This window comes from Pocillopora damicornis, chromosome 11, assembly GCF_964200805.1.
Source record: "Pocillopora damicornis chromosome 11, jaPocDami1.2, whole genome shotgun sequence".
Classification (NCBI taxonomy): Eukaryota; Metazoa; Cnidaria; class Anthozoa; order Scleractinia; family Pocilloporidae; genus Pocillopora; species Pocillopora damicornis.
The window spans coordinates 23,219,292-23,234,840 of NC_142680.1; the positions used below are offsets into that span (position 1 = coordinate 23,219,292).

General features: G+C 39.0%; 2 protein-coding genes across 2 annotated transcripts; one reads left to right on the forward strand and one right to left on the reverse strand.

The window, feature by feature from the left end:
* Positions 1 to 885: 885 nt before the first annotated feature.
* Positions 886 to 4,459, forward strand: LOC113678400 (uncharacterized). The gene is made up of 8 exons (XM_027195286.2): positions 886 to 964; positions 1,038 to 1,115; positions 1,235 to 1,306; positions 2,081 to 2,177; positions 2,678 to 2,721; positions 3,065 to 3,208; positions 3,459 to 3,564; positions 3,851 to 4,459. Exons 1-8 carry the CDS (start codon positions 941 to 943, stop codon positions 3,982 to 3,984), a joined length of 699 nt encoding a protein of 232 aa, XP_027051087.2. The 5' UTR covers positions 886 to 940; the 3' UTR covers positions 3,985 to 4,459.
* LOC113678355 (uncharacterized) lies at positions 4,303 to 15,442 on the reverse strand. The gene is made up of 23 exons (XM_089186456.1): positions 15,291 to 15,442; positions 15,044 to 15,173; positions 14,666 to 14,926; positions 14,283 to 14,451; positions 13,948 to 14,050; positions 13,668 to 13,779; positions 13,316 to 13,429; positions 12,768 to 12,912; positions 12,336 to 12,433; positions 11,573 to 11,848; positions 11,384 to 11,458; positions 10,893 to 11,198; positions 10,063 to 10,485; positions 9,274 to 9,792; positions 8,153 to 8,489; positions 7,816 to 8,038; positions 7,656 to 7,699; positions 7,330 to 7,432; positions 6,321 to 6,857; positions 5,643 to 6,007; positions 5,128 to 5,359; positions 4,695 to 4,743; positions 4,303 to 4,424 (listed from the first exon to the last, which is right to left on the reverse strand). The coding sequence occupies exons 1-23, from the start codon at positions 15,324 to 15,326 to the stop codon at positions 4,303 to 4,305; spliced, it is 4,779 nt and encodes a 1,592-aa protein (XP_089042582.1). The 5' UTR covers positions 15,327 to 15,442.
* Positions 15,443 to 15,549: the final 107 nt, after the last annotated feature.

The following is a 15,549-nucleotide window of genomic DNA, read 5'->3' on the forward strand; positions in this document are numbered from 1 at the left end:
TTCATGAAAATTCACCGCTCAGTTATACTGAAAACAGATGACTTGAGCTTAAAGAGAGCTTGAAAATGATTCAAAAAAGGAATAGATTCTGAAAATGTCTTCAATCATTCTATTCCTTTTCAATATTTTCAGATTTTAAATCTGCGCATCTTTTGACTGAAAAATCGGGTAACACTTAATATTTGACTGACATTTATTTCGAGAGAGCTACCCATAGATTTCCAAAAACCTTCAAGTGAGAGGTACAACATACAGCGAGTGATTTTTTACACTCAATTTCAGCTATTTTCTCGGATGCAGTCTTCCCTTCACCCTTTGGGGAGGGAGCACAGGCTCATTTCGCGCTTTTCAAATGAAGGTCAGTAAAAAAAATATATAATTAAAGGCAGGAGGGTTGTCACTCTTTTAGGCGTTCCCCTGACAACCACAACCGTCGTTTGTCTCCTATCCGCTTCCCCGCTCATGTCCACTGACTGAGCATTTGGTAAACGCTTCAAACTAAATCACTTCGTTAGATACGTCAGTTACACTTTATTTATGTTCGACCACAACCAAATGCTTTATGTCTTCTTCACTCCACTCCCTACACTGAGAAAAGCAGGAAAAAAAAAACTATCCACATTATCTACGAGATACCACTTTCTGCACCATCTTCAGCAGATATATAACTATTTACTGTGTCATCAGTAGAAACAGGAGGTAGGTAGCTTTATCCACAGCAGGCAGTAGCAATAACTGTATTAAAGTAGACAGTGTGGATATCTATATCTCCTGTAAACATTGTAGATAAAGGAACTTTCTTCGGTATCCCACAAGGTGATGAAATGCACCGACAGCCTGGACCTGGTCAGTTTTTCAACTAAAATTGAGATATACTGGGGATGACATCATACTCAGTGTCTGCAGTGACTATGACCTGCGGCTGCAATCCAAATTCAACATGGCTGCTCGACAAGGACTTTACGTAAGAGTACCATTGAAACTTTTTCGTCACAAGTTACCCTTTTATTTGATACACCGTATATTTTCCTGTTTAGGTAATTTCTAGGATATCGCGAGGGATACATACGTCTTGCAGGAGACAGTTCTTGATTCCTATGGTGATCGAACAAACGGTATGTAACTACAGAGCCGGAGCATTTATATTTCTTAAAGTATTTCAACTTTGATACGTGCTCAGAACCTTCTCTTCCTGTTTTCTGATTGATGAAAGATTTATCTTGATGTTTTTCAGGGAAGAGGTGAAAGAGCCTATGACATATTTTCCCGTCTTCTGAAAGAGCGAATAGTGTGTGTTATGGGTCCTGTAAGTGACGATGTTTAAATTTTGAAATGTAACCAGATATGCAAGTGATTACTCTAAGTTGTGGCAGTTTTTGAAGGAAAAGAGAGTTGAAAACGCAGCTTATTCAAAGTAGAATTCATTGTTCTTAATTAAGTAGCACAAGAATCAGATAGGAGAATGAGAAAAAAAAAAACTATAAAATTGTGTGTCTAGTTTGACTGAACAAGGACTTATCATTTGAACAATTTTTGACCTGAAGCCTTTTGTGAAGGAATAGATTGTCAACCAGTCAGAATGCAGGATTCACTTTGTTTGCCTCTTAGAGAGACAGCCTTGTAGTAAAATTTGTCATCATTATAAGAAACTAACTAAATGCATAAAATCACATGTGATTAGCTCACATTTTTGTGGGCCAGTCCAATATAACAGTGTGCAATGTGCCAAGAAATAATGATAAAGTTTTTTGCATTCGGACAACAATCCTTTGTGATGCCATATTAAGGAATTTGGACATAACATCCTACAAGAAACTGATGCTGGCTGGTTATCAAGGGGCAGTGGAGATGATGCAGTTGCTGCAGCACTCATCTCTCAATGCTGTCACCCCACATTAGTTCCTGTACGTAGCATGGCATGTGGTTGAATGTTTTGTTGGTTTTCCTCTCTTCTCTGAGGGTTTTTTGTTGGGATCCCTGTGTTCTCTAGTTTCTTTGCCTTGCCAACAAACCTGATGTATTTTTAATCACTGATTCAGAGCCTTTTTCAAATGGTTTTTTTTCTGTTGTTGTTTTTTAGATATCAGATGAGTTGTCAAGTCTTGTTGTGGCTCAGCTATTATTTCTACAGTCTGAGAATGATAGAACTCCTGTTCATATGTACATCAACAGTCCAGGTGATTTAATTAAAATTAAAGGCACTTTTAAACATACTGTTGCTAATTACTGTTGTTATGTTGGGAAAAAACTATTTGTGGGAAAATCAGGATGACAAGGAAAGTCGTCATATATTGTGTTCAAAGCCATGGTGTTAATACATTTAATTTGATATTTAGGGTTTAGCAAAAAAAGTCACCTTCTAAGTTAAAAAGAAGTTATCCTGACCTCAGCCTCCTAAAGGAATTTGGAGTAAGTGGGAGGTTAGCCTCTCTAACTTTGTCAGCTTCCTCTGAAAGTTCGCAGTCTCACATTTATACTCCTGGGTGGAGAAAGGTGCTGTGAGAATAAAGTGTCTTGCGTAGCATTTCAATACAATGACTAGGCCAGTATTCAAACCTGTACCTTTTAATCCAGAGTCTAGAGCACTAACCACTTACCCACCTGTGTGATATATTGTGTTCTGGATGTTTTAGGTCAGGTTTACATGTGAAACTCAATTATTTTGTGTTCTTGTCAGGTGGGTCAGTTACAGCAGGATTAGCCATCTATGACACAATGCAGGTATGCTTGTTACAATTTTTAAGCAATTGTATCACATTTTTTTGTTTATTCTGTACAAAATCATAGCCCAGAGTTTTGGTAGAGGTGTAAACTCCTTTTTTTTTTAATTTGGGGGAGGAGGGGGAGGGAGAGAGCAGGTTTTCTGAAAGTCATTGCTTATCAAAGATGTTCATGGAGTTTTATGGCATTGCTAGAGTTTCTATACAGAAGAATGAAATGGGCATCTGCAAGGGTGCAGTAATTCTGAAGTATTGAAAGGATTACTGAAGGGAACCTCATCTTAAGTGTTCTTCATCAGTGAAAGTAAGAAAGTCTCATAATGTACCGATATTTCCTTCTCCAGTATATTCAACCTCCTATCTCCACATGGTGTATGGGGCAAGCTTGCAGCATGGGTTCCCTGCTTTTAACTGCAGGAAGCCCAGGTTTGAGACATGCTTTACCACATGCTAGGGTTATGGTGCATCAACCACATGGAGGAGCACAGGTATGTTGTTGTGGTCAATTTTTGTTGATATACCCTTGAAAGTAGTCACTTAAATGTTTGAGAAACATCAACATCCTTTGAACTTCAATTTGACTTAGTTTTTGTGGCCTTAAACAAGGTAGAGGTAATTATTTTGCATGTAACTGAAAGATGTGTGTGAACTTGAGATAAGTACTAAGCAACGTTAAGGGTGCTCTGACTGCATGACTATGCAAAGATGTCCATTGTAAATTTTTCATTATTTTTTTAGGGCCAAGCCACAGATATAGCCATTCAAGCAGAGGAAATTCTTAAGCTCAAGACACTCCTAAATAAGATCTATGTTAAACACACGGGTCAGCCTCTTGATGAAATAGGTAAGATTTTGAAAACATGTTATAAGCTATTTGCTTCAAATTGCTACATTTGTTGCATTGATCATAACATAGACAAGGAGTGAGAGTGACAAAATCGCGATGGATTTAAGTTTTGCATATGATAAGTCGGGAGGATCACAAGTTTTTGGACCAACCAGAGAACGTAGGGAAGCAAAATAAAAACCAATCCTGGTCTATCTCGGACACCCACAATGCCAAACACTGAATTAATCACTTGTTCACGCATTTATTGATGGCTTATTTGTTTCCAATTTTTGTACATCAGAAAAAGCGCTGGAAAGGGACAAGTTTATGTCACCTGAGGAAGCTAAAGAGTTTGGTTTGATTGACAGAGTGTTGTCTCACCCTCCACGTACGGATAATTCTTTGCCGACTGATGATACAGCCGAAAGCTCATGATGCTTATAGAATCTAAAGTTAGGACGTTTAAAATTTCTTTTTACCAACGCTTTAAGACACTCAAGGACCCAGTTACAAATATAACTTTAATGATGCAATAAGTGGGTATTAAACTCGTGTGCAACGTTTCCAATATTGACAAAAAGGCCCCCTGTCATCAACGACATTATCTCTAGTGGCTGCTTTGTTTAATGCTGTCAAGTTACAGCAAGATCTCTTTTTTCGCTCAGGTTTGTTTCAAAGCCATAGGTTTTGAGGGATTTATGAACAAAATGTGGACTAATAGCACACTAAACGTTTTTTGAAGAATGATCAAAACTACTTGTCGTACTTGAACACAAGCTTAGTTTGACCGCTTTCTACACCAGGGATCTTTTCGTAGGTCAGCTTACGCCGTTTTGAGGACAGGTACGAAGGGAAGACAGACCATTCATCAGGATCTAATAGATTCAATAAACACAAGTTATTCTTCACATCATTTTCAACTAGATCTTTTGCCCCTGGTAATACCACATAATGATTCCCTTGTTCATCGAGTGATTCCCCTTCCATTAAGATTAGAAAAGCGCTGGTGGAGTGAATAGGGGAAAGATCGCGCCCCCGTTACTGCTTATCACGTATACGCTCTCGTCACGTTTTTTGGTACTCTTTTAGCTTGCGTCCCAATGCTACCCTCGTGTTGTGAAGTTGTATAAAAGATAGTAACTCACCGTCTAGGGACGGCCGTTTTGCTGTCACCGCGTGTTCCCCTCCTCGTAGCTGTCATGAAAATGAAATGTTTATCTGTTGGTTACTTTTCTTTGCAAACATGCCATTTCGCTCTCTTTGTCACGATCAGAGGTAAATAAGTTTACACAGGGTTTACCCGACAAGTAAACTTTTGAATAAGAAGTGCTCTGTGGGGTTACGAGATTTTAGTGACAAATTATACAGACTCCCTCCTATCTCCTAGCTATTGTAGTATATAACATTTTCAACGGTTTTGTGTCATTTCTGCTGTAAATGCACGATAACAGAGAACTTGTTGGTATATTTATTCACTCAGGGAAAAAAAAACGGCTTTGTTTTTAAGCAACTCAGTGGAAAGCGACCTTTAAAACAAGCTCTGCGTATATCACCACAGAGGTGACAGGAAATACTTACCTGTTGTGCACCTTTTGACGCAGAGTTAGTAGATCTTTCAATACCAAGACTAACTCGTTTGTGTTTACTAGCGACAGTATTTTCTCTTAGCGCTTGACTTGATGTACTCGGTACAGACACTTGAGGATAATCAGATGAGCCATAAACTCTCCTTTGTGGTTGAGCTATTCCCACTTTAGTTGGAACAGCACGGGTAGCCTCGTTTCCAAGGTCTAATACTCGCACAGCTTGCCTGCGAACATTCAATTGAATACGTTTCAATCTCGTCTCCAGGTCTTTGCGGCAAAGCTTTTTGGCGGTCATACGAGGGCACAAGCCTAGACTTGTACTTACAGTAATCTCTTTACTTCTCCTTTTTTAAAGAATGTTTTGAAACAGAAGGCGCGTCATAATATAATCGTTATTGCTCCGAAGATGTTTAGCCTATGACTATGTTGACACAGTCTAAAGTAAAACTTAGGCCAGAAACGCACAGAAAACAAAATAAACGTTATGTTTACCATAGCTGCTCTTACCTCACGCGTTTGCTTGAATGATCTTTATCCAGTACACGTGCTTGCGGTATCTGATAATTACGGTAATCTCTGGGGTTCTGGTACCTTCGACCGCAGACGTTTCTGTCCCAAGACGAGTCAAAGTGATCATTCTGTTCTCTCGAAGAGTGTGTCGTAGATCCTCTTGCTATTGGAAAGTTTAAAGACATCGCTGAGCGACCAGTCACGTCGATGTCTTCGTCATGCGTCAAGTAGTCTTCATTTTCATCCCTTAAATGGCTTATTTCTTCGGGTCTTGATCGACAGGAACCGGGAAATTCAGAAAAATAATGACTCTTAACTGGATAGTTGGACGTTACTTGGTGATCATACCTGATGTACGGTACCTTAAGACAAAGGAGAGATAACAGGTGAGATGGCACACAACATGTAACAAAGGGTGAAAGGGCCGAGGAAATTGAGTGGTTAAGTTCAAGGACACCCATTGATTGGAAGGCAGGCCATCACCTTTACTTGCCTTCCTCCTCCCTCCATCATTAATAAAACTCTCCTTTCATCCTCTGTCCTAGCTCTATATCCCTCTATTCATCATGTCTCTCATTCTTTGCTTCTTGTCGCAAAACAAATAATCTGGTTGAAAACTAAGCACGGAATAATACACATGAGGAATATTTGTCTCCCTTTTGGCATGATGGTTACCTTTTTCTCTGTGATGCATCGCCTCAAATCTGATTCAACGTTGTCCTTCCACGACTTTGAAGATGTATTTCTCGCTATCAAGGGTCTCCATTCGTTATCATGTGTATCAGGAATATCTGGGTATGGAGGGCAGTGATGTTCAACCTCGTCTCTTTGAGAAACGGCGAGAAAAGAATTCAAGCGATCTCCAAAGGCGCCAGCAGACCAGTCATCAGTTACTGGTTTATCTTGAGGGTAAGTATGATAAACCCTATCAGTCACAGGGTCTCTCGTGGTTTCTCGCGTTTGTTGAATGTTTACCCAAAGTGACGGTGGATCATTAAGCCTGTAGTCAGTGGATTCCACCAAGGCATTTCTTGTAGCAACCATGCTATCAGGGGAAGAATTGGACTCTGAGGCAGCCAAGGGCATTTGATGTGGCGACGGTTCTACAGCAAAGCAGCTTTGTGAGGAAGTTTGAAGTGACGGCTGCGCTATTGAAAAGACTGGCATATCAGGGTCTAACTCAGAACACCAGTTCACGGACTTGTAAAATTCCTAGAAGAAAGCCAAGTAGATAATTTTAAGTGGTACATAACATTGTCATTGGAGTAGCTATAAACAGTGCAAAGGTTACATTACTAAGCAGCCGACCCTATAATATACGTTTTTTATCACATCACATTAGTTGAAGTCTTTGAAAACAAACACGATAAAGGATGTCACCAAAAGGACCTGAGAAAATTTCACATGGGGAGGCCCAAACTGATAAACGAATAATTTGATACACAAGGATGAATGAGTTTACGCGTTCTTCTCTAGCTCGCTTCAGCATTATCTTACTGATTTGAGGATCAAAATCTCAGGCGTGGTAATGAAGATCAGTCAAGTTTCTCAAGCTCTTAGTGACATCATCGCATAAGTTATGACACGATGATAATGAATCAATCAAAGTTCCTCATTCAATACTATTAGTGCAGTAGTATGTACAACTTTACTAACACTCATATACAAACTTAATTCCGCATACTGAGAGAGTTTTCGGCGGAATCCAAGGACAGGTTTCTTTCAATTCCTCAGGTGACATTTTCAACAGCTCAACTAGTGGGGCAGCGGTTAGCATCACTTGTGCGCTGAGTAAATAATAAATGAGTTATAAAGGAAACCTTTAACGCTAATCAGTGTACTGTGCACCTTGTCGGGTGTTGTAGTTAAAGTGAACTGACAGACATAAAATTCAAAGTGTTAAGTGTTGTGACGGTAATGTTTCTTTTTTAATATCTATAAAAAAATCTTTTGTTGAATTGATTTTTATGTAGATCATTACCGTTAGACAAGTTATCTCACTTTGATTACCTGAATGAATTCATACACGGAAGTGACACCAGGAACTCCTCATGCTTCAAACAAAACAACACCTAATTAGTCTTGAGGACATAAACAGATCTCTCTATGTCACAAAAAATATTTTGCGATGTTTTCTAGACACGAAGTAAATGAAGCCAATTTATCTCACCGCACTTGCTTCGTTTGTTAACCATTTCCTTTTTGGCCATTCCATCTTGTTCCACACTGGAGACTGGGCCCTAGCTTTGTCACCTATCTGTCTGATGAGACGAGCAGTTTCTTTCATAGTAAAGGAGTACAGGATCTCCACTTCAAACTCATTCTTTTGAAAATGTGCACAGCTGGCAAACAGAAGGGATAAGTGGCGAAGAACTTCTCCTGTAAAGGCATGGCTGAATAAAAACAAGAGTTTGTAATAAGTTAGCACTGACTAACCCTGACCAAAATCTACCGGATACATCTTGCAGGGTCATCACCAAAATATTATTTTTGTCTTGGATACGTACTCTGGCTGTTTGTTAGAATACATGATGATATGACACTTGTGGCATTTAAGGGACAGTGACAGCACCACATCTCTCAATCCTTTATATTCGTTCTCATCTGTTAGAGAGGACAAATGCTGGAGATGAATGCAGGTTCTCTCGTCAATCATCACGTCTGGCTGTAGAAGCACTTTGTTCAGAGAATCTTCAGACTTTGTCTTACTTCTTCGTCTTTCATAGATCATGACATTGTGGCAAGTTTCGAGGAGATGCAGGAGATCTTTATTATGTGTAAATTTTTCACTGCCGATGAAAATGTACTGATCTTGGTCGCTTAACAAGCTGGCGTCACTAATGTCTGAGAGAGAAATGATAGATAACCACGTGAGGTCCTTTACACTGGTTATGAGACTGGCATTCAGCACATAATAAATGTCGTTATCCTTTGATGCATAAACATAGTTTACAGCTTGAGTTAGATATGAGACTTTGCATAAATAAGGAAAGTTAATTAATAAAGGAAAAGCGGAGAAGAGAATGTCTTAAGGAGATGGTAGCAGAATTGACAACTTTCACCGCAAGGAGCTTCTCAGCAAACTAATTGTTAGGGCGTTGGGGTCTTGGTGGAGAAGTCCAAACCCGAGTTCCAGCCAACATGTTGTATCCTTCGGTAAGACACTTCACACTCACACGGACACTCAATACCCACGGGGGGACACAAGAGATCAGCCAGCTCACAAGAAAAGTTAATACATAGCTGGGAGTTACTTTTGACGATAGCAATAATCCTGGCTGCTTCATGCTACAGAAACTAGGATCAACTCCAAAGCAGCCTTGAGGATTCGATATTAACCAACAAAACTTGTCTTGAAACTCATCCTCGATAGCTGGCATGTATATACGTACATTGCTAGTAAGCTTATGAATTCCTCTTTTTCAAGGTTGATATCGAACATGCCTCAGTGGAAAATATGATGATATTGTATATTTGCATCATTTGTATGCTGCGTATTTTGTAGCAATATTTCCTGCAAAACTACATTAAAATAAGAGAAACAAAATGAAAATCAATTGGTCCGGACCTGACTTTGATTGTATCACAACATCAACAACTCCTTCAAAAGTGAAATTCAGGTTCTAACCTTCGGCCTCACTTAAATGATTTCCCATTGAAACTTTTGAAATTGTTTTCAAGACTACATGAGATTTAAGTCTTGTGCTGCGAGAAAGTTTCTCCCTTGTTACTGTTCCACTCAGGTTGTAGTCCAGCACAAAGTCAAAACTTGCCCACGGAAAATCCTCGCTTGCTGTTAAGCCATTCACAACATAGATTACCAGTTGTCCATTTTCTTCCTCCAAAGCATTGATTTCTGTGCCCTTGTTAAATGACCTGGTCTGAACTCCGTGTAAACCTGACAATGTCTCTGTGATTTCTTTGGTTAACTTTTCGTGGAAAGTGTAAACGATGATAGCAGCGTTTACACTGCAGGCATCTTGATCTTTACTCCACTTTGCTACGATGGTTAGCAGCTTTGAAAGCTTTGGGTGAATTATTTTCTGCTGTTCAAACGCGAAATGTGTTTCGAAGAGGTATCTCCGCGTTGATTCCAGAGCTCCCCCTATGAAACTGCTGTACTTTTCATTTATTGAGCTGAAGTAAGCTGGAATAAAGTAAAGAAAATATATCACTGTTTTAATAAACATAAACCCTTCGAAACCCTGCTTGTAGTTCCATTTTCCGCTTATGTTAGCACGCAAATTTTCTGGTTTAACAGGCAGAACTGTCAAATAGCCTCATTCAATCTGAATTTGAATTTGAATGTTTAGTCTATATCACTTTTCATATCGTGTTCTTCGTACAAAATTAGGTTTATGTGAGAAGAAACTAGTTGTACAAGCTGTGAAAATGTCACAGAAATTGTCAATCTCACCTATTGCAGCTTCCAAACCACTATGCATAAGAACATCAACAGAAGACACCAGCGCATGCAGGCATACAGACATGCCATAAATATCACTTTTGTGCTCTCCTTCATTAAGGGACATTTGAATTTGCTTCAAAACGAATCTTGTATACTCTGGATTTAAGTTTGAAAGCGTCTTAGTCTGTGGCACAACTCCAGTTCTCTGAAGCCTAGATAAAAGAGGCTTTACATGCCCGATCAATTCGTCTAAAATTTCTTGGAAGTCGTCTGACAATTCAACAGGTATGTCACGCTGCAGTAGGTGATAGTTACTGTGTTGCTGGCCATGACACTCATGGCCTGTTGGGTCTTGCGTTGCACCAGAGTCAAATCCTGTCTGCTCTGTTGTGAACACCGATGGACGCACTTTCACCGCTTTTACGACTTTTTCTAAAAGAGAGAAAAAGATAGATATTCATGAGAAGTCCCTAAGTGAAAGGAAAGAGCAGTAATTTCAATGAGTTTATGAAGGCAGGCGTGACAAGAGGTAGAAAAACAACTTTGTGAAATTTTATCGCACTCAAATGCTTTGTATCAAAATGAGTAGTTTAAACAATTTGGTGATGTGTTACATGTCCAAGACACTCCTCGACATAGGCATTGCCACCCTTTTCAAACTGACACATGATGTAATTCTATTTTAACTTTGATATCCTTAACTTGTTGTTTTCTTTCTTTTTTCTTTAAGAATGTTGAATGTAATTTCCCAAAGTTAAGCAACTATTTTGATTTTGATTAAAAAAAACGGTCAGTGAGCCCAAAAGGATAGATTAAAGAGTAAGGTAGTCCATTCTTACTTGTTGGCGCACATTGGCCAGAACTGGGTGACTTTGAGATATTCTTATGACCTTCCCTGAGTAAAAAGAAATCATCAATGCCACCAGAAAATTGATTAAATGTCGGAAGAATTGTGCGTTTCGAGAAAAAAGGTTCCCGTTCGTCTGTCCCTCCCGAGATATCTCCGATGTCTGTCACAAACTTGCTGGTGTTTGACGAACGTGAATTGAATCTCTTTGTGGTATCTGATGAAGTCGAAAGTGTAGTCAAAGTGTCATGGATATCGCGTTTTGAAGCCAATGTCTGCGTTTTTCCTCCATCCTCACCTTGACACACACAAAAAAAGAAAAAAGATGTATAGATGTAAGTTTTGACGTTCCCATAAGTATTACGACGCTTGTTGACTTCTCCTAAATATTATTTTGAGAATCAGCTTTGATTTCAGATTTAAATAACATTTCGATCAAAGTATAGCTGTATTTTTCAATGTTATTATTGTGTAAGTACTTACTCGATTGTTGTTCCTTCGGCTTTCCCACTGGAAACGGCTGTAAGTCTCGGGACAAGCTTCCATCTTGTGCCTCATCTGAACAAAGGAAAAAAGGCAAATAAATGATGAAGAAAAGAAGTAAACAAGCAGAAAACGTTTTCTATTGTTTCCCCGCAGTTAAATCATGACTTTGCAAGTATTTAATCTCACCGTAAATGTTATTTCTACTAAAGGTTTCCCTTGCAGTTCCCTTTCGGTGAGGAGATATTTCACTTTGTGATTGTTTTTCATCACTCCACGACGAAACAGACTGTAGATATATTTGGCAATTCTCCATTTGCCTCGTCGACACAGCGAGCGGGTTCCACGGTATGCCTAACTCCACCTTTCCATCCAATAATTCTTGTGAAAGGGTCAACTTCTTCATTGCCTCCTGTATCAAAGTCGTCGAATGATCCTTTCTCCTCCTGGATGAAGTAGTTGGTACTTAAAGAAACACGAAGTGTTTTAGTGTTTTACGTTTTGTGAAAACTCATTTCCATTTAATGAAAAGAGAATAATGCTCAATATCCTCTATTACAAAGTTCATTTTTGGTATTGACTTGAAAACAGCACTTGTTTTGGTTCTGTGAGTGTGACCAGTAAGGACAAATTAAGGTCTTTTTTGAGTGCAAAGTTATTCAGAAAAAAAGAAAGAAACGGAAGTTTATTAATACAAGGTTTATTTTGGCTTATTAAAATATTGTGTTGATCCTTAGAGCAACCGTGAGGTAATCGATATTCTTTAGGTGACTGAAAATAGGACAAAAGGCCACACACATAAAGAAAATCGCGATCTTAAGTGGATCACTTCACGTTACAGGTCGGCTTCAAAATGTTTCCCTAAACCATGATGCGTAAACTGAAACGAACTAAACCACTCTTGCAGAATTATTCAGTTGACTAACCTGATAGATTTTCTGAGCATACGTACCAGGAAGCGCCATTGCTAAGTGTTCACTAAAGAGAAACTTTTCATTTTCCCATATGTTTTGTACACACTGCTTGACCTTGTTGGGTGACAGCGGTGGGCTGAAGAAATTGACATCAAAGATTCAGGAAAATTATTCAAACAGTTAATTAAGTAATATGTTAATTACAAACTAACTAGTTTTAAGAATTTTGGGAGCAGTTCTCCTTCTGTCTGAGATTCTATTGCGAAACCGACGTCTCAGATTATTTTACTCGCCATCGCTCCCCACCGATACAGATGATTTCTTTTCCGGTTAAGACGAGATGATAAGATTCTGCCATTCCGTTAAGAAAATGCATATTGATGTTAGGAACGATCTAAGGGAAGATATGAAGTTATTCATGCGAGAATTCGCTACAGATTCAAAGAAAAATATTATCTCTTGGAGCGTACCTAGTTATCTCAGTAGATAATTTAAAAGGTTGTAAACTACTAATGAACTTCTTGCTGCTGTGATTCTCCGCCACAGTTGGAAGATGAGATGGAGATTCCAGTAACTGCTGATCCTCCAAGACATCGCAAGTGTTGGTTTGATCTCCTAAATATTGAAAAGTTTCCAATATCATTGCACAAAGAAGATATAATACTAGATAAACCCATGATGGAATAATTGTTTTCACCCTAACTCTATAAGCTTTGGAATTGATACGGAAAGGAGTACTGACAATATTGTATCTTTTTATTTCTCTTGCTGGTTGATTCAGTAACTCCGACGCATACTGCCGGTATTTTGCCACAACACTTCACTCAAAAACGATTCGAGGGAGAATGATTTATTGGAGAAAATGTGCTTCACTAACAGGTGCATTGGTTAACGTAAGTTTGATGAAACAAGACTTCTGAAAATATGATGCTAATGCTTGATCAGAAAAACAAGCAAAACAAGTCAACGTATTCATCTGTATATTAGTAAACTCTCCTACTTACTGACTGGAAATTACCTTCATTTAATTTCACAAAATCATTTGTCTTTAATTCACTGCTCTCCTCAGAACCTGTGAGAGTTTCAACACCTGTGTGAGTGGGTTGCTGTAACAGCAGCTCAGGTTTCTCCCCTAAAATGCAAGTATCATGAACAAACGTTAGAGGCTTGCTTGCATGCTACACACATGTTCTCCCCGTGGACAAACCAGTGCATACAATAGAGCTGTAACCGTCTAATCACGAGCCGAAGGTCATTTTTAACGGTACAAGAGGAACTGAGTGGCAAACAAGTGGGAACCCGGCCAGAAGTATGATTCAATTTCCCAAATTTTTTAACAATAAAGCAATGGAAAAAAGGAGCAAACTTACCTACAAGCTCGTTCTTTTGATGTAGATCAAGCAATCTGAGTGTCCCTTTCACGCAGAATGCATCTTTTGATGTGATTTCTGGACTGAAAACGTCTTCGATTTCATCCTCATTCTATGTGAAAAGACATTCAGGCGGTATGTTAACAGCGCAACAACACCACAGCTACTGAATCATCTTGACAGAACCTCTCACCTCATTCCCTGAGTTAAACATTTGCTTAGGATTTCTCTGTAATGTTTAGTGTCTTTTGTGTGCTCCACTTTTACAAGCTTTCCATACCTCATTCACATTGTCACCGCAATGTATCTTTAAAAACATTTCCTTGTCCTCCTGTCCTTGTCCTTCGGCATTTTTTCCCCTGAAAGACGCCTGAATTTCCGATCTGTGAGTTTACAGGAAAAAAAGGGATATTTGGGTAGTTAAAATTCATAAAAAATAGTGTGTGATGATTTCTCAACCAAACTAGAAATTGCACCAACAGCGTCTAGTGACCTCATGCAGTCGTTACCAAATGAAATAAGAGACTTTCGGGGGCTAGTTAAACGCGCGTCATACATATTGTGTAAAACATTATTAGCTAAAAGACGTTGCTGTTGGAAAATCAAACTACTAACCTCAAAAGGCTTTTCTCTTCTAAGGGATTACCATGGCTGTCCAACAAAAGAGGGTCTTGAACAAGTTTGGTTTTCAACCTTGAAGCTAGGACGTTAATGTCAGGAATCTTCTGGCGAATGGAATAGAGGTTGTCTGTGAATTCCACTTCTTCTAGTTTCATAGAGTCATCTATGAGATAATGATAGATATTGGTATGGGACAAAGGAATTTTTGTAACTTGACTTATTACGCGGAGATCACCAGTTTACAACCCATTTGCCACTTTATCTTGTTCTTTATTGATCTGTACTTTCACTAAAGAATTCTCGTACACTTTTGCCCTTATGTTCAGTTTTAAGGCTTTAATGTTGTCGCTTGCAACGATCAAACAATTCAAATTTACCGTCAGACTTTTCATCGATTGGTGTAAACTGTTCTTTTTCTGGTGCTAATGAGCTGATGACCTGATCCACGATTCCCTCTTCAAGATCAGACCACATATCAAAGGATACCAAAGGGGAGTCTGGGTTGGAGCTTGGGACAATGTCTTTCCCAGTCTTCTCTGAGCTGTAGGCCACAGGCCGCTGGATGTCGCCTGAGATTTCTGTGATCTGTGCCAGGTAGTCAATGGGTTGTCTACTTGACAACTTGAAGGGAATCATTTCTGTGTATGAATAGCTTATAATTAATGGAAAATCAGGCAAAATTTTAAATAGATTGAAACAAACCCAAGAAGCGCTTAAAATAGCTTCATAAGAATTATTAAACATCTCTTCTTTACCCTTCAGTCGAGGAATAAGTCGTGTCCTATCACTAGCTGTTCCATTATGGGTGTACGTGTCTACATACTCCAAATGGCTCGGTATTGTGAGAAGCATCTGGGAAAGCATGTTTTTGCGCTGTCGTAATGCCTGCAAAAGAAAACAACAGAACCATGCAATAGAAATTGATATTTAAATATCTGTAGGTTTACCGACAGATTCAGATAAGGGTGGTTGTTTGTATGAAGATTAGAACAAATGCTTTACATCCGCAAGGAAGTCGATTCCCAGGTAGCGTGGCATTTTTAGTTGTATCTTGAGGCGATCTCCTTCTATTTCATCATTTTTTGCGTGTTATAAGATATCATTTTCAGCTCTACGTGGTAATTTAAACTCATCTTTTGTTTATGTTCAGATTTTTTTTTCTTCGCGCGGGCGGACGCTCATAACGCGCGCTTTTGGATAGATTAACGTGATTGGACAGAGTTCACAGATATCAACCAATCAGATTTGACAATGTTTCTGG

What these genes read in the sequence shown, in the direction of transcription:
- LOC113678355 (XM_089186456.1), bottom strand. Translation starts at nt 15,326, where the DNA reads ATGCCACGCTACCTGGGAATCGACTTCCTTGCGGAT. An exon ending in TGGCCAATGTGCGCCAACAA is followed by an intron (nt 10,486 to 10,892) that starts GTAAGAATGGAC and finishes TCTCTCTTTTAG; the next exon opens with AAAAAGTCGTAAAAGCGGTG. An exon ending in TATTCTAACAAACAGCCAGA is followed by an intron (nt 8,039 to 8,152) that starts GTACGTATCCAA and finishes GTTTTTATTCAG; the next exon opens with CCATGCCTTTACAGGAGAAG.
- LOC113678400 (XM_027195286.2), top strand. Translation starts at nt 941, where the DNA reads ATGGCTGCTCGACAAGGACTTTAC. An exon ending in TAGTGTGTGTTATGGGTCCT is followed by an intron (nt 1,307 to 2,080) that starts GTAAGTGACGAT and finishes GTTGTTTTTTAG; the next exon opens with ATATCAGATGAGTTGTCAAG. An exon ending in TATGTACATCAACAGTCCAG is followed by an intron (nt 2,178 to 2,677) that starts GTGATTTAATTA and finishes TGTTCTTGTCAG; the next exon opens with GTGGGTCAGTTACAGCAGGA.